Below are 22,595 nucleotides of genomic sequence, written 5' to 3' on the forward strand. Positions count from 1 at the left end.
GACAATTACCTGAAAGAGAAGTTGGGGTGCTTCACTGGGCTGGAAAAAGTTTAGCTAAATCAGAAAGCAGGTCTAATTAAGCAAGTTTATTCTATATCTACTAGAGGCCCAGTGCACAAAATTCATGGGGGGGGGGGCGCGTATCCCTCAGCCCGGCCTGCACCCTCTCCAATCTGGGACCCCTTGGGGGATGTCTGACTGCCGGTTTAGGCCCGATCCCACATGGGACAGTCAGACATCCCTCTCATAATCCAGGACTGCTGGCTACTAACAGCTCATCTGCCTGCCTGCCTGATTGCCCCTAACTGCTTCTGCCTGCCAGCCTGATCGCCCCCTAACTGCTCCCCTGCCGGCCTGATTGACACTTAACTGCTTTCCTGCTGGCCTTATCACCTCAACTGCTCTCCCCTGCCAGCCTGATCGCCCCCAACTGCCCTCCCCTGCAGGCCTGATGGCCCTCACCTGCCCTCTCCTGTAGGCCTGGTCCCCCCAACTGCCCTCCCCTGCAGGCCTGGTCTCCCTCAACTGCCCTCCCCTGCTGGCTGGTCGCACCCAACTGCCCTCCCCTGCTGGCCTGTTCACCCTCAACTGCCCACGCTGCCGGTCTGATTGCCCACAACTTCCCTCCCTTGCAGGCCTGTTTGCCCCCAACTGCCCTCCCCTGCCAGCCTGATTGCCCACAACTGCCCTCCTGTGCTGGCCATCTTGTGGTGGCCATCTTGTGATGACATCACACGAGGGTGTGACACCACCTAGGCTTTTATTATATAGGATAAAAGGCTAAGTTGACTCACACATGCGTGATACATTTAAAGTTCTCGCTGGCACCAACCTCACACATGTGTTTCAATCTGTCATTGTCAATCATGAATTTGGTTGACACTTCTATTATAGAGAAAGGGCGAACAGCAATATTAAAATATTTCTTCTAATTAATTTCCTTTCAATGTGCACGAATTTGTGCACCAGGCCACTAGTATTTAATAAAGTGGACAATCAATGACAAGTACAATAAAGATGGGAGGGTGGGAAGAGTAGGAATAAATAACTTCCACTATGCTTATAACCTAGTTACCTCACTGGAACATAGCTCCCATAGATTGAGAAAATGCAAATTAACCCAAGTCTCTCTTGGCACATTCCCATTTGTTCATCCCACAAATGAATCATGGTCAGGTCCTAAGAAAATTCACTTGTGATATGCAAAAAATCTGGGGAGGCCAAATTGGAGTTTAGTAAACTCCACAAGGGAATGCAGAGAATGTGAACATTATTCATGCAAATGAAGGGAAGAGGCTGGTGGATGGCGAGGGCTGGGGTTGGCCTGACTGAGAGCAGAGGGAATTTGTGTCTATGACCCTCAGTTCTCCCATCACAAAATACAGGAAGTCACAACAATGGACTAGACACCTCTGAAGGACAGCCCCTCCTGTGCTCCCACACCTAGCACCGTGCATGACAGACAATAGAAGATGCTGAATCACTGAACCCCTGAAAGTTAAATATCACCTGTGAAAGCTCTTTGTATCTCTGTTCACACCTATTCTCTGCATCTCTGTTCACATCTATTAAGTTCACTGTCATTTTGATTTTTAAAGCACTGCATGCAGTCAGTACTTTTTTAAAAACCCATACCGTCTCTATGCCACCACTCTCCACAATACATGCCACTTGCCTAATTTTTGTCATATTGAAGGACCACCTGTATTTAATGTTAAAAAATGCACTGGGAACCAACTCATCTATCTTTCTCAACCTCATCCTTTGCACAAACACCCACTAAGTCGGGTAGCTGCTCTTGTCTGGGGTTTTAAAAAATGGCATGTATTACAGTAAGTAGAATATTGGCCGGTAAACATTTTAAGTGTGAATGGTGATGTGTAAACTTCGGGGAACTGACCCCTATGGCTCACAAGCTGGTATAGTTAGGCTGCCGGGCAGTGGGAGTCACTAAATGAACAGTCCGTGTGGCCTTAAAAAACACATCCCCTACTAAGAAATTGAAATTATCCAGGAAACTTGAGGGAGGGACTAGAGCTGGCAGTAAATGACTTGGTATGCCTACTGAAAACACATTTACTCTTACAACTGAAAATGCCGCCTTCTCCCTTTGACAAGGATTTCCTTGTGGAAAGGTTCTTATGTCCATGCCACAGTGTCCAGTACAGGGTCTTGAGCATAAGTGAAAGCTGGCATTTGTTGACAGCACTTCTGTTAAAATTATACCTGGGCATCCTCTCCAAATAACATGCACTCCTGAAAGCATTCTACTCAGCTGGAAAGTAGGGGGGAAAAGGCAATGAAGAAATAACTAGCCTTTCTAGAAAGGCATTGGCATTCCTTCAAATTAAAAGTATATTTTGTGGACATGAAGCAATATAAAGCATTAGAAGACATTATTTACAAACTCCTGATATCATGGATGCATAAATACTGCTGAAAGAATGATGGGAACATTCATTTTTATATATATTTGTAGAATAGTATAAGTACCTAATGATGATTTCGTTATTATTATGCAGAGACATTATTAAACATACCTCACACAGTTACATGTAGGAAGGGGGTTTCAATGTGGGGTGGCAGAGGTGAACTTACAGAGACAATAGGGGAAAAAATTAGTTGGGGAATGTGCTTAAGCGCATGGTCAAGTCACTCAAACAATAAAACATCTCATACATTTTGTAAATTTCCTTGCCTAGAGATATATGGAGCTGTAACAGAGTTCAGAAAGCCCCTGACAGCTGTGCTGCCATTCAGACCTGAAAGATTCCGTGTTATGATAAAAATTAATGTACTCTGACATCCTCTGGGACTCCCAAGGCCCTGGGAATAGCTAATGAAGAAATACAACCTTGCCAGAGAACAGCACGCAGCGCTGGTGTTGAGGATTAATTCAGATGTGGTAGCAGTGTGGCCCCGCTGTCATCAGCTGTAAAGCAACCAGACCCCAGGGTCAAAGGGAGCCAGCACTGATTGGTTAGAATTATTTCCTGGGTCAGGAGAGGTCAAATAAACAAAAAGCTTTACAAAATAATTGAGCCCAAGTTGGATTCCATCTGTTACTTTGTGCTAATGCTCTCTTCTTAAACCAAACAGGGGTCACTCAACATCTTGGTCTCTTGTTGGCTATGATCATAGACTTGAAAACTTTCTCTCGAGGATACATGCTTCTCCAGTGATTAGAGGACCCCTGAGCATGTCCCAGTGGACAGTCCTTCAAGAGGAGCTCAGAAGGGGTCATGGTGTTGATATCTAAAGGAACGCTGATCCCCAAAGAGATGTTTCACTGTCCCTACCTACCTTCCAATCCCTTTCACCCCTAAGTATCATGATGTCTTCTAAGAGGGCAAACAATGAGAATAATGTTCACTGCAGAATTATTTATAGTAGCCAAAAAGTGGAAATAAACTGAAAGTCCATCAACTGAAGAATGTATAAACAAAATGTGGTCTATCCATAGGATGGGATATTATTCAGCCATAAAAAGCAATGAAGCACTAACACACTACAACATGGATTAACCTTGAAAACACGGTTAAGTGAAAGAAACCACACACAGCCTGGTCAGGTACCTCAGTGGTTAGAGTGTCGTCCCAATACACCACGTTTGCCAGTTCAATCCCCAGTCAGGGCACATAGAAGAATCAACTAATGAATGCATAAATAAGTGGAAAAACAAATCGATTTCTCTCTCTCTCTCTTTCTCTCCCCCCCTTCCTCTTTCTCTTAAATCAATATACATTTTAAAAAAAAAATGAAAGAAGCCAGAGAAAACTTATTGTATGATTCCATTCATATGAAATGTCCAGAATAGGCCAATAGGTAGAGACAGAAAATAGAGTAGTGATTGCCTAGGGTGGAGGGGGCAAGAGAAAGATAGGGAATGACTGCTAAATGGATATAGGGTTTCTTCTTGGAGTAATGCAAATGTTCAGGAATTAGTGGTGATGGTTCTACAACTCTGTGACTATACTAAAAACCACTGAATTATGCACTTTAGAGTGATGAATTTACAGTATATAAATTATAGCTCAATTTACAAAAAAAATCCCAGGGCTCTGAGACGCCTAGTCTAAAACCCTCAGAATGAGTTAAGTGGCCCCCAGATTTCCCATATTTTTCCAATGTTCTACAACTGACATGTATCATTTTTGTGGTCACAGAATTTGTGTAATATAACATTATTTATCATAGTATCAAAATAAACAGGTTTAACATTGGCCTTTAAAATCGTAAAGCCATTTAAACCTTTTAAAACAAAATAAAATTAGGCAAATGTGATCATATCAAAAACTGTCCCAAGAAGACATGCACAATAGAAAAGGCAGGATGAGAAGCCGCAGTTGGCTGCCAGCCCTTGCAGATGCTAAACAGCAAACCCAGACTTCCACCAGGATAGCAGAGAAGGGGCTTCAGAAAATAATGGACCTGATGCAAAACTCTACTAAGCATGGACACCCTAAACAGGAAGGGAAGGAAGGAGGAAAGATCTGTTTGGTCCAAGGCACCTGAGGGTCAAACAGGGCTGAGGAGCCTGAAGTTAAAAGTCTATTTTGGTATCAGGGTCTTTAGAGGGCATAGCTACTTCTTGTCTAAGATTAATGTGAAGCCTTCCCTCTAATAATGTGGCCAGTCCTGCCCTAAGAGCCAGAGCTACATTAGAGGAAGTTCCTGAAAAATCACCAGAGTTACATGCTGGAGCTTAGTTGATGCTATTAAAATGCACCCAGTAGGAGCATAGGGCACCACCATCTAAGACAAAGAATGATCTAGAAAATGATAAATGAAGAGGTGAATGACAGCCAGTCCTTCCTGACTCCCAGTCCAGGGCTCAGCCCCACTTCCTCACCACTCAGTGCCATTGACCAACCCCAGACTTCCTCACCAATGACAGAAAAGCTAAGATTTCTCTTCCGATCTACCAGGAAGTGGTTTCTCCTCTCTGTGGCTGCAATGGCCTCAGATGATTTGAAAAGCAACTGAGAAAAGAACTTCAATGACAAATAAACAGAAATCTTGCATTTATAATAAACATTTCACTTTAATTAATAAATGCAAGTTGTATAAATCATATTTTATATCTTAATAGTATTGCCTAGTTTTTGAGGAAGGGATAAGAGTTACATGTAACTTTTATGGAGGGTGATTTGATTTCATAGATGATTAAAAGATATCCATATGCTTTGTCCCAGGAACTCCTTCCTCTTATAGGAATTGATCCTAAAAAAACAACATCCAAAAAAAAGCAAGTACACAATATGATCATAGTATAATAAAAACCTAGCAGCCGAAAGTTCAAGGTAAGTTAAATCATTTTAACCTCTTTGCAATGGATCACAGTAAAGTCCTTAACATTCAAATTAGAGAAGAATACTTAATAACATGAAAAAGTGCTCATGGCATACTCAATATAAAGAAAAAATATATGTGCTTGGATATAAAAGAATATACGTAACATAACCACTTCACACTGAGTAGTATAGTTATAATAAAAAAGGATGGCTATAACTTAAGTTTTTAAAAGGACAACAACAAGTGTTGACAAGGATGTGGAGAAACTCGGATCCCCATGTACTGCTAGTGAGAATGTAAAATGGTGCCGCAGCTGTGAAAAAAGAATGAAAGTTCCTCAAAAAGTTAAACATAAAGTTACTATATGATCCAGCAACTGACTCCTAGACACATACACAGGAGAAATGCTATATCTACACAAAAACCTGTACATGAATGTTCATAGCAGCGCCATTCATAATAGCCAAGATGTATAAACAGCCCAGATGGTCATCAACTGATGAGTGGGCAGAGAATAACCAGGACTTGAGACCTGCTGGGTGGACTGTGCCCAGTGCCCCACACACCACCACGTGAACATCACCTGGGGAGCATTATTAAAAGTCCGAATGCCCAGTGCACACCCCAGAACACTCAAATCAACACGTCAGGGGGTAGCAGCCAGGCATCAGTGACATATAAAATCCCCAGCTGATTCCACAACATGGACAAGTTGAGAAACACTGTCCTCAAGAGACAGTCTCTGGGGAGTCTGGAGAGTTGATATGGGAGAATGAGAAACTGCGGTCATTTTAGGAGGGAGACATTCTGCCAAGATCGTTTCCCAAAGATGTATCGTTTGTGGACTTACCCATTACTTGTACTTCTGAGACAAACAGAAGCATTTTTCTCCTCTTTGGTTTTGGTTATAAATTATTGCATTATGTCAGCTCAAACATCTTTTTTATTCTGAGCTGGTGAATAAGCTATAAGAGCAAGCTGACCTTAAAGGCAACCTGAAGAACGTCACTGCTAATTGAGAGGCTCTGTTTATATTTTCCTGAATGACAAGGTACACAGTAGATTCTTACAAAATGAAGAAAAGAAAGGATTCATAGTATTAAAAACACAGTGCGGCAACAAGTAGTTCACCTAAAAATATATTCTTCTTTGGGGATTTTCAGCAAGCTGCCACAGTGTAATGCTGGTGATTTATTTCAAATGTATATTCAAGTTTTTAGGCTGACAAGAATTAGCTTCTCAACAATTTACTGGGGGGAAAAGACAGTTCCCATGTTATTAAAATGTGATTTCAGTGTGGTTTAGGCACAAACTTCCCAACATGTCAATTATGTAAAAGTAGAACTCCAATGTGACAATGGGGGTGGTTAGATGGTACAAGGAGAAAAACCAAGCTGCATTCATGGGCCAAGTTGAGAAATATAATTCTGAACCACAGACATTGAAATATTTTTCCCAAGTCTTACATAAACCAGGATTTCTCTGAGAATAACCAAATATTAACCCTAACATCATGGATTTGCTGCGCCAATGACTGTGTAGGTGGTCTCAGTGGAGGTCAAAGAATAGGCTTGGCAGAACTCAGAGGTGTCAGTCCCTCTCCAAGCCAAGCAATGGCAGGCTAGTATGTTCACATGGCCATGCCACAGCAAGGTAGCCCTGGCTCCTAGATGATAAATGTGTTCATAGATTCCTAGAAGACAACGTTTGTGTTATTTTCCCAAAATAACTACTGTACATTTCATTACTTTAAAATTTATTTCCCAAGATCTATAAACGTGTAACCTCCATGCTACCCAAAGAGGTACCAATTCAACAACTTTCAATGGCTGAGAATTGACACCCTAAAAGAAAAGTTGTGGTCATTAAATGGATCTACGTGTTTCTATTTTTGCCCTCCCTCCTATCCATCTATCCATCCAACCATCCACGCCCTAGCTTGAGGTTACTATAAGGCAGTAAATGTAATAATTGCAAAGGATAATGCTAATGAAAATAACAATGATACAAGCTAAAATTTACTGACTGTTTATTAGATATCAGGCACTACGTTTTAAGAACATTATATGATTTAATCCTCTAAACCACGCCACAATGCGATCACTATCATCTCCCACTTTTACTGATGAAGAAACTGAGGCTCAGAGAGATGAAGGCAGTTGCCAAGGTCATCATCTTAGTAAGCTATGGAACAGAGATTCAAAGCTAAGACAAAGATGAATTAGCCAAGGTTTCTGCTTCTCTGGGGCTCAGTCTAACAAAGAAAAATCGATATAGGCAAAAGCATCCCCAAAATATTCCAAGCATGATGATTGGGTATGTGATTGATGCTCCAAAGAGTGACCTGCCAATTCAACCACTGTGTAGCAGAAGTAAAAGAAGGAAACAAGGCAGGTTCTGTAGAGGCTGTGAGAAAAGCACCAAGTGAGTATGTGATGGAGAGGTCAGAGGGATGCGGCACAAGTCAGATTGGCAGACCCAGAGTCAGGAGGCAGAACTTGTAAGCAGCTCTGTGTGGGGCAGAGTCTGGAAGGACGGTTTGGGAGAACATGGCTATAATGAAGGTGGATAAGGGGCCATCTCCCAGAGGCCTTGGTGGGCCACACCCGCAGTACAGCCTTTGCAAGTCCTCACTAAAGGGTTTCTCCACAGGACAGTCAGGCAGCAGAGCAATCACTCTGGCAGTACAGATGTGTACATAGTAAAATGACCCTCTGATCTTCTTCTGTCTACCTGATCAGCATCATTATGAAGACAAGTAGGAACTAAGGGGAAATAAACACTGACATGTGGACTAAATGTATAAATATGACTGCAAACAAGAGTAAATAGCTGCCATTTCTGCTTAAACTGACTCCGTGGAGAGACACCGTCTAGATACCTGGTGGAAAACAGGCTGAGTACCTTAATTGAAGGGATGAGCCTCTCCCCTATTGGGTTGGTTTAACCTCTTTTACACATATTGCAGAAAAACAATTTCTTCTTGGTGATAGAAAATTGGCTGGAAGAAGCATCTCCTTCAACCTTGAAGTGACCTTAATAATTGTCCCAGTAGGCAGGGGTTGTCATCCATCCTATTAATGGGACAAATCTCCTTCCAAGGCAATGCATCCCACATGATGCACTTCCCAAATGAGACAGATCTTTCTGATTCTTCAAAATCTTTCTGAGTTCAGTGAGAGAGCATATTTCAGACTCAGTTCTAGCCTCACCACCAACTCGCTAGAATAACCTTGGTCATGGTTCTTAACCTCTTTAAGCCCCAATTTCTTGATCTGTGAGATGTGGTTCATCATTGTATTAGGCTGAACCATAAGATACTACCACTCTTCAAGCCTTTTGTTCTACCCTCTGAGTTCTTATGAGGATAAAATGGGATGGCATATAAGTGCTTAACTGTGCATGATGCATAATAAATAGGTGATAAATTTTAATAATTATCATCATCATCATCATCATCATCATCATCATTATATGGTTCCAAGTCCCAATTAGGACTACAGTGTCCTCATTATAAATAAACAATACTTAGTTGTGGTAGTTGATCTGCTTACACCAAACTCATCACAGAACACTGTTCTACTCAAACTCATCTCTTTGATCAGCCTCTAAGTATCAGCATTTTCTGCAGAGAATTAAAATTAACCATGCACACAACAATGGTTATATGTACTTATTTATCTTGACCAGATCTAACATAAACCATTTTCTAAGAAAAATCGCTCTTATTTCTCATAGTGAGAAAGGATGCTATTAAAATGAGTTACATTTCAAGGAATAGTGGGTTCTAGTCCAAGGATTAACAGACCACAATCACCAGATCAAATAAAATATCCAACTCACTTCCTGTTTTTAAATAAAATTTTATTAGAACGCAGCCATGTCTACTCGTTTACACTTTAACAGAGGCTACTTTTGCCCTACGATGGTCTCATTCAACATTCAAAATGCACTCAATACTGACTGAATGGTTGCTACAGACCATCTGGCTCACAAAACAACATATTTATATAGATATTTAAATAAATATTTGATTCTTTTCGAAAAACTTTGCTGACTTGTGCTATAGTCAACTGCTTTAAGAGATCTTTGTTGAATACCAGCAACAAAATTAATATTCTTTGCTAAAGCTGATGATATAACACCAGCACTGGTGGATTGACGAGTGTGGGAAGGAAGAGGCAACCACAGAGTAATTGTATTTACCCTTCAAAGCTGGATCTCTATTCTTCCTGGAAGGGGCTTTTTTGTGTATCTTCAATTAACATACATTTCTTTGATTTTATGAAACATGATAGTGATGGCTGACCCTAGAATTCTGTTGGGAAATCAAAACTGTTTATTTTGCTAACATGGTTGTGGTTAATTCAAACACATTTTCATGTATTCCTTAGCAGTGATGACTTTTAATGATGGCAAAAGGCTCACGGAAAATTTTTTCTGACAAATTTAACCGCTAAGAGGCCCTTAATTAAATTAGCTTAATTTTTCCTTCTCTACCTAGCATATGTTTTTTAATATGGCCATCGTGAAAAGTTATGAAAATGTCCTTAAGTTTCATGACTACTATAAGAGAGAGATAAGGCACAGGAGAAGTGAGATGACAAATGTTTAAAACCCATGTCTAGCCGAAACCGGTTTGGCTCAGTGGATAGAGCGTCGGCCTGCAGACTGAAAGGTCCCAGGTTCGATTCCGGTCAAGGGCATGTACCTGGGTTGCGGGCACATCCCCAGGGGGGGATGTGCAGGAGGCGGTTGATCGATGTTTCTCTCTCATCGATGTTTCTAACTCTCTATCTCTCTCCCTTCCTCTCTGCTGTAAAAAAATAAAATGTATTTAAAAAAAAAAAATGAAAAATAAATAAATAAATAAAACCCATGTCTAGCCCAGTTCCCGGTACTATTGTAAGCACTGGATAAATAATGAGAGAAAGGGAAACATTTAAAACTAAACAGAGGGGAGAAGAAGGCATATGAAATACTTTGGTATACCAGAGTACGCAGCAAGTTCACTATTTTGAATATATCCCATGGTACCTCACTTATTCAAAGCAGGTTGCTCTTTTTTTTTTATGAAGATGAATTTAATATATCTGTGTATTTATACATTATGTTAGGTATAATAATATGAGCACAAATATAGGAAAAAGAATATAGACATATAGAAATACATTTTTCTATATTACACTAGAAATTAAAGTTAGTATCTGTGGTAAATAAAATCTGGGGTAGATTCTCTTATATTAAGATGTATATGGTTAATCCCAGAGCAACTACTAGGAAAATAACAAAACAGTAAAAATAGCATTAAAATATTAAAATTTTGACCTGAAAAACTATTTACTTAATATAAAAGGAGGTATTATCAGAAGCATAAAGGTATTAAAAAGACATGAGACATAAGAAAAACAAAAAGGAAAATGGCAGACATAAACCCAACTATCTATAATAATAAAAGCATAATATGCAAATTGACCGAACAACCTTCCGGACAACCATGCTATGACACACACTAGCATCAGGCCAGCCAAGGCGGGTGAGATGTGATTGGTTGGGGGGCTCACCATCACTCCACGATCGCCCGCAGAGGGAGGCCCAGGTCACCCTCTGTGGGGCAATCGATTGGAGGTCTCCATGATCGATCGATTGCCCCAAAGAGGAAGGCCCAGGCCACCAGCCGGCGGGGCGATCGATGGAGGGGGAGGCTTCGCAATCACCCCAAAGAGGGAGGCCCAGGCCACCCTCTGCGTAGCGATAGATCGCAGAGCCCCGGCCAGGTGGGTGGGGCCTCCCTCTGCTGGGCGATCCACCGTGGAGCCCCATGATCGATCGCCCCAAAGAGGGAGGTCCAGGCCAGCGACACTGTGTAGGGTACGAGGCTGGCCAGCAATCACCCTGCAGAGGGAGGCCCAGACCAGCCAAGTGATCGCACCCCACACCTGTTGCCTGCAGAAGGAGGCGACCGGTGGCGGGGGAGGGGGCAGTGCCTCACAGATGGCAAGTAGTGGCAGCAGCAGGGGCAGGGCAAGCTGCTGGGAGCCGGGGGAAGGAAAGCCCCGATAGGCCCTGATTGCCGGCCAGGCCTAGGGACCGTACCCGAGAGGTCCCAGATTGCGAGAGGGTGCAGGCCAGGCTGAGGGACACACCCCCGTGCACGAATTTCGTGCACCGCGCCTCTAGTATAAATAATAACATTAAAATCAAATGGATTCAAAATTAAATCAAAAGGCAGAGATTTTCAGCCTAGATAATTTTTGGACATACCCAAGTATATGCCATCTATAGGAGACACATTCTCTACATTTAAATGTACATTTAGGTTAAAAGTATCAGATTGGGAAAATATATATCATTCAAATAGCAACCATTGAAAGCAGGTTGCTCTTAAGGCAACTTTGGAAAAGCTACTTAAAGCCAGGTGAAACAGATGTGATAATGGCAAAGAAAACAGAGTCTAGCTATTTACTCTGAAAGAAAACTGAAATATCCCTCAAGTCCATGGCTTTACTAACAATGAAGAGGGGGAATACTCAGTAATCAGTACTCTGTGGTCCTCAGTGGAATTTCACTATAGTAACAACCTTTTCTGCTTGATCTTGTCATGCTTATTTGCTGTGGGCAAAGTGAAGCTGAATTCCTCTCTTCTCTTGATGGCCAGGAATCCCAAAGCTCATTCTTAGGCCCAATTTTTAATGAATGTGAAAGACCTTATGAGATAGACTCTCTTCCTCTATGATCACATCTTACTAGTCTATTTTTATTCCCCTTTCCTGTTTGAGTCAATTCCTTGTTTCTATTTTATCTATATGTATTATTTAAAATTTTAGGATTGCCCAGCTGGCATGGCTCAGTGGTTGAGCACTAACCTATGAACCAGGAGGTCACAATTTGATTCCCAGTCACAGTTTGATGCCTGGGTTGCGGGCTCAATCCCCTATATGGGGCACACAGGAGGAAGCTGATCAATGATTCTCTTCCATCATTCATGTTTCTATCTCCCTTTCCCTTCCTCTTTGAAATCAAGAAAAATACATTTTAAAACATTAGATGATAAACAAATATATTTTTAAAAATCAAGATGATAAAAAATACATGTTAGTAACAGTCAATGGCACAGTGCACTGAGCTGTATCTGGTTATTTCATACATTATGGCTATTCTCCTCAACAACTCTAACAGGTATATATGATCCTCTACTTTATATACATCTGGCAAGTGAGGCCCAGAGATGCTAAGACTTTTCCCAAGGCCACAAAGCTAGTAAGTAGTAGAGCTGGGATTTAAATCCAAGTTCACTTGATCCCAAATCCCTGTATTCTTTCCACTACACCAGCAGTTGGCACACTGTGGCCCTTGGCAAATCCAGCCCATCACCTGTTTTGATAAATAAAGTTTTACTGGAACACAGTCATATTCACCCATTTAAATACTGTCCATGTATTTTTCATGCTACAAGCCAGAGTTAACTGCAACAGAGATCTTATGCCATGAAAAGTCTCAAGTATTTATTCTCTAGCCCTTTATACAAAAGTGTGCTTACCCCTGTACTATACTGCATTGCTTAAAGTTAGTACTTCTGTTTATTAAGGAATGACAGTATATTTTAGAAAGAGTTCTAAAGAATTATATAAAAGCAAATGATGCTGAAAGTTAATTTTCAGAAGATTAAAAATTTACTTCTGAGGAAAGCATTCTTTCCTGATGTTTGTAAATATATTAAATGTTTCACAATATGATTTTTTAATAACTTAAGATGGAAAATGTATGGGATGGCAGAAAACTAACTTATAGACTTTTAAATTTTTTCCTTAAAGAGTCATAATTAAGATAAAGATTTAGAAAGTTCATTACAACTAAAACCTGACTCTTTGTTTTTATTTATTTTAGTTTTCATACAGTGTAGAAAAGCAAAGCAACATGATCCTCTGTTAGGCAAACCAGAAATGGATTTCTCATGTTGAGCAAAGAGTAATGCAGATATGTTGGCTAAAACATTATTCTTAAAGTTAAGCTGAGGAGAGAAAGAAAGATTAAGCCATAATTTACACAATGGTCTTCGGGGTAATTTATCCCTCAAAATTTGGAATTTATTTATAATTTATAGCCCACCCACTTCCATAGAAGAATTTGAGACAGCAAAATTTGGAATAGGAATCCAAGAATATTATATCTGGGATTAGTACATGCAAGTTCTGAAAGTAATTTAGTAAAAAGTGAAAATAAATAACTTTGTTAAAGATTTTTTCTCCTTCAAATATTTAAAAAGTAAAGGTGGGGTAGAAAACTTTTAATCTTTTCTTTAAACATTACTATCCTATATTATTTCTTTAAAATTAAGGAAGCCTAATTTATTTAAATTATACTTTAGACAGAAAGTTAAGAAGAGAAAATAGAAATCCATGATCAACAATGAAGTTCTAGAAACATTCAGAACTGCATGTATTATGTTAATATGAACTTACTATCAATTTCAGTTAATTTCCATCATGAACCAAAGACCTTGGTCAGAATTAAAAGAGCTGATTGGTTACTGGGTTGCAAGCAATTGGATTTGCTATACATTACATGCCACCACCAACTTTTAAAATTCCAGGATTGGAACCCTGGTATTCATTATTTCAGGAATATATGGAAGTCAAACTATAAAACATGTGAAAAAGAAAATATTTATGGAGTTCCCAGGTCTCGGAGCTGTTGAGCTCTTCCAGACCCTATTCAAAATGGGTGCTTCTCAATAAACTAGGCATAGGACTAGGGGTGAAAATGTGCAAAATCGCCACAAACAACATGTTACTATTCCAGAACCATCACAGAAAATCCCAACATGTGGTCCAAATGATCTGTAAGGGTCCCAGTCCTCATGCTCTGATGGATGCCTCCGCTGCCAGGCAGTGTGGAGTCTGGCTACACTCCAGGATTGCAGTTGAAACAAAAATATCCCTCAAAACTCAGTTTGGTTGGGATTTACCACAGCCTTTGGTTTGGAACTTTCCAGTAATGCCCAAAATAATTCGACCTGAGACACACTGGCTGACCACCACCATCACTAACTCCTGGGAGAACTGTCTGGAAGCAGGCTGAGGCTTCCTGGGCTGACCACCCAGAAGAGTGAGTGGAGAATAACACAATAAGTGAATGAAAATGGGGTGGGCAGACCAGGAGAGAGTGGCCAGAAGAAGGGGCTGGTAAAGGTGTGCTGAGCCTTGAGAAAACTGGCTTTATCAACCAGGTATATGTGCCCTCTTGATGGAAGACTTCACCATCTATGAGCTATGCTTGCCAGAAAATTAAACAGGAATTTGTTCAAGCCTCTAGACTTAGCTACCATGTCACAGGAAACATAGTTGACACTAGAACATGTTAAATGACACCCCAGGTATGCAGTCACTAATGTACAGATTACAGAAAACTCTAGAGGACAACCTGGGCCCTTCAACAAATAGGGTAGGGCAGAAGTAGGTTTATAGTTGTGAGTACCTGAAATATTTGAATTAGTATTTATTAATTATTATATTATTTTCCATATGCACAACTGTAAAAATGCTTTTGCCCCACCTTGTATGTTGCATTAATTTTTTAAGAAAAATACTTGAGGAAAAACTATTTATTAAAATGCATTGACCTTGTCCAGCAGGTGTGGCTCAGTAATTGAGCATCAACCTATGAACCAGGGGGTCACGTTGTGATTCCCAGTCAGGGCATATGCCTGGGTTGCTGGCTTGACCCCCGGAAGGGGCATGCAGGAGGCAGCCAATAGATGATGAAACATCTCATTGATATTTCTATCTCTCTATTCCTCTCCCTTTCTCTCTGAAATCAATAAAATATATTTTTAAAAATGCATTGACCTTATTATTCAAATACTGACTTAAACAAGCTGAAAGAGGAAGAGAGAATAGAAATGTTTATTGTTTTAAGTGGTTTTAGACTACTAAATTACAAAGTAACATATTACTCAGCAATACATACCAATACAGAAATCGACCCTGAAAACTATGACTGGAGTCTGAGAATTAACAAAAACAGGAGTCTCTCTGAGTTCAGACTTGGATTCAAATTTTGGAACCCACAACTTGCTAACCTGGGGAAAGCCATTTAGACTCTCTCTGAAAAGCTGGGACCTTCAAGTTGTAAAATAGAGGTAAAAATGACTAATGCCCAGGGTTACTGTAAGAATTTAAAGACAAATGTGCTTAGCACATTGCCTTGCACAAAATAAAGGAAAAGTGATTTTTGCATCATCACATTAGCAGTGCTCATTTTGAAATGGGCTCACTCCCACCCCCAACACAGAAGATGATTTCCCAGAATAGGCCAGTCCGCATCTCCTCCTACTAGAAGGCAGATGGAGGATGGCTCCAGAGTACAGTGAGCCAAGTCTTGTACCACGGTCTCCATTGAGCATCTGTTTCTACCTTTTTCAGTCTCAGGGCCTCAGTCTACACAAGATGCTGCATGTTGCAGTGCTGGAATGTGAGCCCAGGGAAGACACGCAGGAAAAGGGAGCCTGAAAAACTTCCGGGGTGCTTACAGACAGGCTTGAAAATGGGATATGGAATGGGGGCATCCACATGAAATTTAAATGTAACGGTGTTTCCTCTCCTCAGTTCCCCAACACAGAAAGAGGTTGGCTCTGAACTGGCAGCCTTACTTTCATTTGTCATTATACTCTACACACATGGAAATTTTAATGTCTAAAGATGGGAGGTGATTATAAGAATAGAGCTACACATGTTTTTTTGGCAGCCCAGTCACCAGCACTTAAGTTCACTTCTGACAGTTCTCAGTATCTAAAGACCTGTAAGCGCTGAACTGCCGCCTGCCTATCCAGGAGCGATTTCACTGGCAGGATTTCAAACGTTGAAATCACTCGCTTTTTTTATGCATATTTTCCCCACCACAATATTTCTCTAAAACATGTAAAACACTGTACTCTCGAGAGACATCAAAAAAGAGGTTTGTGGTACAGGGTTTGCTAAAAGGAAAATCACCCTTGTTTCTGAACGCAGAAATATACAAATTCAAAGTCATTTGCTAAAATCTAAGATTAGGGCAAAATGGGTGATAGCTTTCTCTAAGAAGTTGGGGCTTGGTGATTACAAAAGGCAGTTGAATGTGATGATTTTTGAACTACTTAATGGTTAAAAACTAATGGTCCTGTTAAGACTTGGAACACAGTGCTATTATGTAACAGTTGGCTCTCTCCAGCAGAACCGCCTGCTCACAATGCGGTCTGACACAGAATGGGAGGACGTGAGGAGAGGCAGTACATCTAAGCTCTTGCTGGAGCAGTGTGGTGTCAGGAGCGGGCAAAAAAGTCAGAGCTTGATAAAAACCCTACATTTGCTGCCAACCTGCCAAGTGAGCCTGTGAAAGTCACTCACTTTCTCTGATCTTGGTTTCACCCCATGTAAAAGAAAGGACAGTTCGGCATGGAGGGGAAGCAGGAGTAAGGAACCCCACGGGATCAGAGCCCCTCTGCTTCCCAGCCAGCTGCCTTCAAATAACTGACCTACGCTTTTGGTCTCCCATTCTGCATCTGTATAACAGAGATACCACACATCACCTACCACAAAGGGTTGCTTTGAGAATTAAACCAGAAAATGTATGCAAAGGGTTCTTAAGAGTGAGGCCCATAATAACCACTCATAAATGAGCTGCTACTGCTGCTATTGTGATTACTCTTATTACTATTACCTTTCGCAACAAAACACTGCTTCCTGACAACTGAGATTCTGGCTTGCTTCAGCATAACTTGGCTTCCAATGGTCACCCCTCTCTTCCCAAAACCAGGAAAAGTGCCTGAGGCTTTGGAGACACTTACTACTTGTATGTTAAGTGAATGAACACCTAGATAAATAAATGATAAAGGTGTAAGTGAGCAAAGTAGCTTTTACTTAAAAGCTACTGGTGTCCTGACCAATTATGCTCAGTAGTGAGAGCATTGGCCTGTGGACCAAAGGGTTGTGGGTTTGATTCCTGGTTGGCCTCTCTCCCCTCCACTCTCTGTTTGAAAGAAAAAAAAAATCAATAGAAAAAATATCCTTTGTTGAATATTAAAAACTACTGCTGCACCCAAACTTGAGGCTCCTTGAGAGCTCTGGGAAGGGCCAGCACTAATATTGCCAAACACTACAGAGAGCATACATGGTAGGGCTCACCCAGGCCTGCTGGCAAACTAGGGTTGTTATCCAAGTATTCCTGTGAGTGCGCAGCCTGCACTTAGGGGACGGTGCAAGTCTCATTGAGGACTCTAACTCAGTCCTTCAATCTCCAGGACTCAGGCCACTTGCCTGATCCAGAAATGGATTCAGAGAACAGACTCCTTAACCATCTAAAATTGCTGAGTGGGAAATTGAGGGAAACATGAGAAGAATTGGATACTGGACAGCACTAAGGGGTCAGATCTACATAGTGCCATATAAATATTTGGTTTAGGATACCTCCCCTTACACCCATCGTTCATGATCCTAACAGTCTAATGCAAAGATAGCTTGTCATGCATCAGAGTTCTCCAAATTCAGTCAAGAAAACTGGTGCCACCTTTGGAACTATCTTATCCTTGGCACCTCTACTAATATTAACTTAATCCTCATGTTTAATAATTCAACCCACTGAAAGTTACTTCTTAATGAAACTCAAACCCCTATGTTAAATAAGAAGCCAGTATTGCCTGTCCTAAAAATTATGAGAGAACCATAAAAATAAACACTTGGACACAAAATATTACCATTAAAATGGAGGTAACCACCACTGCTTGCCTCAGTATTGGATCTGAGGCCTGATCTCTCTCTGTCTGAAAGAGAGGTTAACATGCAATGGTATAAAAATGTGTCAGCCTCTGGCCAAGGCTTCCTCCTTCAGGCATTCTGAAAGACTAAAAAAGAATGAAAAAAGGAGTAAGTTTTTCATGATGGGAGTTCATGTTTTTGGAGCCACATTCACACACCACCGTAAAATCATGGCAGGTTTGAAAAACAGTGGAACCTCCTTCTCATGCTCTGATCCCCAGCTCCCTTGCCGTACTGGATAGCTGAGGTGTCCTCTTGCCGAGTGCAATGAAAATGTTCTTTCCCTTGACTTGGAGACTACAAAAATGTCCATAAGCAGGATGTACCTTATGATCATCTGGCTTTTATTAGCCACTTTTACTAGTGCTTTAATTGTGTCTTTTCTTTTTATCTGGGAGGCTGTTAATAGATGGATGACACATATCATAATGAGAGTCAGGAAAATATGGTGCACCTTAACCGGGCCAATATAAATGAGCCTCCAGCTTGGACGCCAAGACAACACCACAGCCTTGCGTTCTCCCAGTTATGTTCATCTGATAAAGACATTACAATAGTAAGATATTATGATCTATAACCCTCCACTAGAACACTCACACATTCTTGGCCTTGAACGCTTGAGCAAAATGCTGCACGCTACGGAGCAGAGCGAGGTCCAGGGTCATTGCTTCTACCTTGGCTTTATGCTGGAATGAGAGAAAATAAAAAGAAATGATAAATAACAGCAAGTTTAGTTCATGGTATCAAGTTACAGTAAATGTGTTATGGAACATGTCGGAATTCCCCTGTTTAATATTAGACGCCCAGAGAGAATATAAATCATCAAAATGAATGGAAGAACAGGGCTTTTACTGCCAAGTTTAGGGAGGATGTGAGGCCGGGCCTCTGCTGAAACTACAGGCTGGGGGTTGTGCTGCTTCACGCAGCGCACAGGAGAGGCGCCTAAGGGTCTTCAGGCTCCCGTATCGCCTCTCAATCTGCATCCTAAAAAACTGGAGTGATAGGAACACCAGGACACAGCTGGCTGGGACAAGAATTCAGCCGACAACATTTTAATCTCAAAAGCTGCCATGCAGGTTCTGGAATTACTCCTCCAAGACTGTATCAAAAATTAAAGACAATATAGCCCTACCTGGTTTGGTTCAGTAGACAGAGTAACAGCCCATGGACTGAAAGATCCCAGGTTCTATTCTCCTCAAGGGCATTTACCTCAGTTGCAGGCTCAATCCCCGGTCTGGTCAAGGCGCATGTGGGAGGCAACCAATCGATTTGTCTCCCACACATCCATGTTTCTCTCTCTCTCTGTTTCTCCCCCTCCCTTCCACTCAACGGAAATATATCCTCAGGTGAAGATTAACAACAACAAAAATTAAAGACAATTTATTTATAATAAGTACAAAAGCAGGCAAAAGTCATTTATACAGAAGGATCATGACTGACTCAGATCTCCGGGGTTTAGTAACCCAGAAAACTCTACAGACGGGGCATATGTGGATTATCATAATGATGCTCATAATGGCTACTGTCTATTCAGAGCCTCCCATGGGCTGAGCATTTACATGCACCATGTAGTTTCACCCTCACAACTGAGCAATGGGCTATATTTTCCACTTTTCAATGTGGCATCTTATAAGAGATCATAGAGGTAAGAAGTGCAGGTAGCAAGCATAACATCAAGCCAATCTGACACGAAAGCCCAAGTTCCCTCTTGGAAAGGAACTCGAAGGGCTAGAGCAGTCAGGCTTTGAAGCATCACATTCCACTGGACGGCTCCAGCACAATTCTGGAAAGATCAGGGTTGCCTCTCAGACTTGCCTTGTGTGAAAGGCACTCCCAATTTTTAGTTTGGCTGGACTTCAGGGTGTGAGATTCAATACTATCAGTTCTTAGACCTACCTCCTCCAAAGATAGGATGCCAGGCCACCTGCCTATTCAGGTAAAAGAGCCCCCATAAAACAAATGGTTGACTTGGGAATTCTTGTCTAGACGGTGAGGCTACAGGAAGACTAAGGAGAATAACAGGACACCTCTAAGGCTAGGAAAGGTGAATGCAAACAGCACTGCTGAGAACATCCTCCAACCGAACTGTCCTATTCAGGGATGAATACAGACCATGCTGGGATGCTCGGTGGATATGGGGCAGTTTATCTTGGCTGCCAAGGTCCTGGGCTCTCACCCAGCTCCCAAGCTTTGAATAATAAACATCAGGCAGAGACAGCTGAGGAACAGCCTGCCTTGAGGCCAGGTAACATTTCTGAGAGTCAATTTCCTCATTTGTAAAAGGTGACTATTAATGACCTACTCACAGAATTGTGAGGATAAGTGTAAAGCACCCGCCATCCTGTCTGGAAGAGAGGAGGTATTTGGTAAATTTAACTAGAGAGAGATAAAACATCTACTGCGCCCAATTCTTCTCCTGGTGCCAGCCTGCAATAAATGGTGCTTTGGGTAGACTGCCATGCAGCATGGTATTAAGGATATGCAAGGGTCTGACTTGAGGACCATGGCAGACTAGATGTCTGTTATATCCTGGAGGACCCAGGCCACGTCTAATCACAGAGCCCAGTTCTAGGGAAAGCGGGCAGAGAGTGATTCTATGACTTCCCCAAACCTAACAGCATATCAGTGGCAAAGGGTTGGCCAGTATAGATTTACATTCATTATGCAGTAGCAGATGCACAAACGTGCAGGTTTCAAAAGGAGAAGCATTTAACTTGGCCTAGGAAATGGGAAAAGTGGAAACACAGTATTTGTTAGGATTTCCTACATTCAAGCTGGAGGATCCACAGTGAGGCAAGCCTGTGCACCTCTGTCTAGAGAGCAGGAAATTGCCACCAGGAGAAGTGAATGGACTTGAGCGAGGCTGCACCCGGTGTAGACAGCTTAGACTTCCCGATGAGGATCAAAACCCTGTACACTTTCTGTCTGAATAGCCAATATCTATCTGGTGGTTAAAATCAGAGTGTAAAGTCTGTCAAAGGCTAACTTATTCCCCTGAGTATTCCTATGCCTCAAAAATGTTCATCCACCTGATTTGACCTTCAGAGTTAGCAATAAAGTGTCCTTTCCCCTCATCCTGCATCCCTGGGCCCAGCCTCACTCACTTGGAGCATGACTCTCAGGACCATGCACAGGATCTGACAGAACTCCAAGTGCACCTAAGAGGGGAGTCAGGTGTTTATTCTGCTGGGGAAAGAGGGTAGAACGCTACTCCTCTCAGCCAAACCCCAATAAAAACCCCAGGAGATATTATAAAAATGCATGTACATATTTCTGCATTAAATAGGGAGAACATTCCCAGATGGCGACCCCAAAGTAATTTTCCAAGGATAATGATGGCATGGCCAAGGGGGCCTTCACATGCTTCTGTGTGTGTAACTTACAGTTGGCAAGTTGTCTGTTGGTCCTCCCCTTTCACTTTAAAATAATGCACAGAGCTGCCACTACTAATAAGAACAAAATCAGAATGTACACCTCTAGGGGGAACAAGGGGTCACAAACCATCAAGCAGTTCAACAGACTAATCCACAGGCTGTGGGTTACTAGGCTCCTGGGGACAGTGATTCAAGTCTGCACACTATTACTCAGGTAATTCTCCTGCCCTCGGTATCAGGTTTCTGTTTCTACTACCAACCCTGAGAAATGTAGTAAAACTGTGTGCGATACAGTGAATCCAGTGGAAAAACAAAACAAAACACAGCTTTTAGAATGGGGGAAGAGGGTGTTTATGTGTGTGTATTGGGAGATTTGCTTTTCTGACTACCTAAGAACTTTAGCAACTTTATAAAAGTGTTTGGCTCAGTGGATAGAGCATCGGCCTGCGGTCTCTAGGGTCCCAGGTTTGATTCCGGTCAAGGGCATGTACCTTGGTTGCGGGCACATCCTCAGTAGGGAGTGTGCAGGAGGCAGCTGATTGATGTTTCTCTCTCATCGATGTTTCTAACTCTCCATCCCTCTCCCCTCCTCTCTGTAAAAAAATCAATAAAATATATTTTTTTAAAAAGTGTTTATAATGAGACATGCTCTAAATGAAAATGCAGGGGCTGGTGGGTCCCATTTTTGAGGGATAACCTGTGGACTGTGAGGTGAAGGCAAGAGTTTCGATTTGCCAGTGTGAGCTTTTCTGCCACGCCTGGCCTTGAATCTGGGACTGACCACAATTCACTTTCATGGTTTAGCTCATGAACTTTTGTTGCTGCTGTCAACTCTGGTTTGGAACTAATTATAGACTCTCAAGAAGTAGTACTTATAGTGCCCACTCCCAGCATCCCCAATGGTGACATCTCAGCCATGATCAGAACCACTACATTGACACTGGCAGAGTGGAATTTATTAGACATCAGACACTACTAAAATATCACCAGTTTTCAGATGCACTTAATTTCTTTATTTGTAATGCCTTTGTGTATAATTCTGTGACATCTGACCACACATATAAATTCATGTTACCTTCACCAGATTTGAGATACAGAAATGTTCCATCACCACAAAGGAACCAGTGACCTTTCT

At 41.6% G+C, this 22,595-nt stretch overlaps 1 protein-coding gene across 1 annotated transcript in view; it reads right to left on the bottom strand.

Annotated features, from left to right (window-relative positions):
* WWOX (WW domain containing oxidoreductase) overlaps positions 1–22,595 on the bottom strand; it is a 935,251-nt gene that overhangs the window by 676,989 nt on the left and 235,667 nt on the right. Inside the window, exon 6 of the mRNA XM_005862598.2 lies at positions 18,684–18,772. Within this exon, the coding sequence (XP_005862660.1) occupies positions 18,684–18,772 (89 nt within the window). The remainder of the gene's footprint in view (positions 1–18,683; positions 18,773–22,595) is intronic.

Source organism: Myotis brandtii, unplaced genomic scaffold (genome assembly GCF_000412655.1).
Source record: "Myotis brandtii unplaced genomic scaffold, ASM41265v1 scaffold165, whole genome shotgun sequence".
NCBI lineage: Eukaryota > Metazoa > Chordata > Mammalia > Chiroptera > Vespertilionidae > Myotis > Myotis brandtii.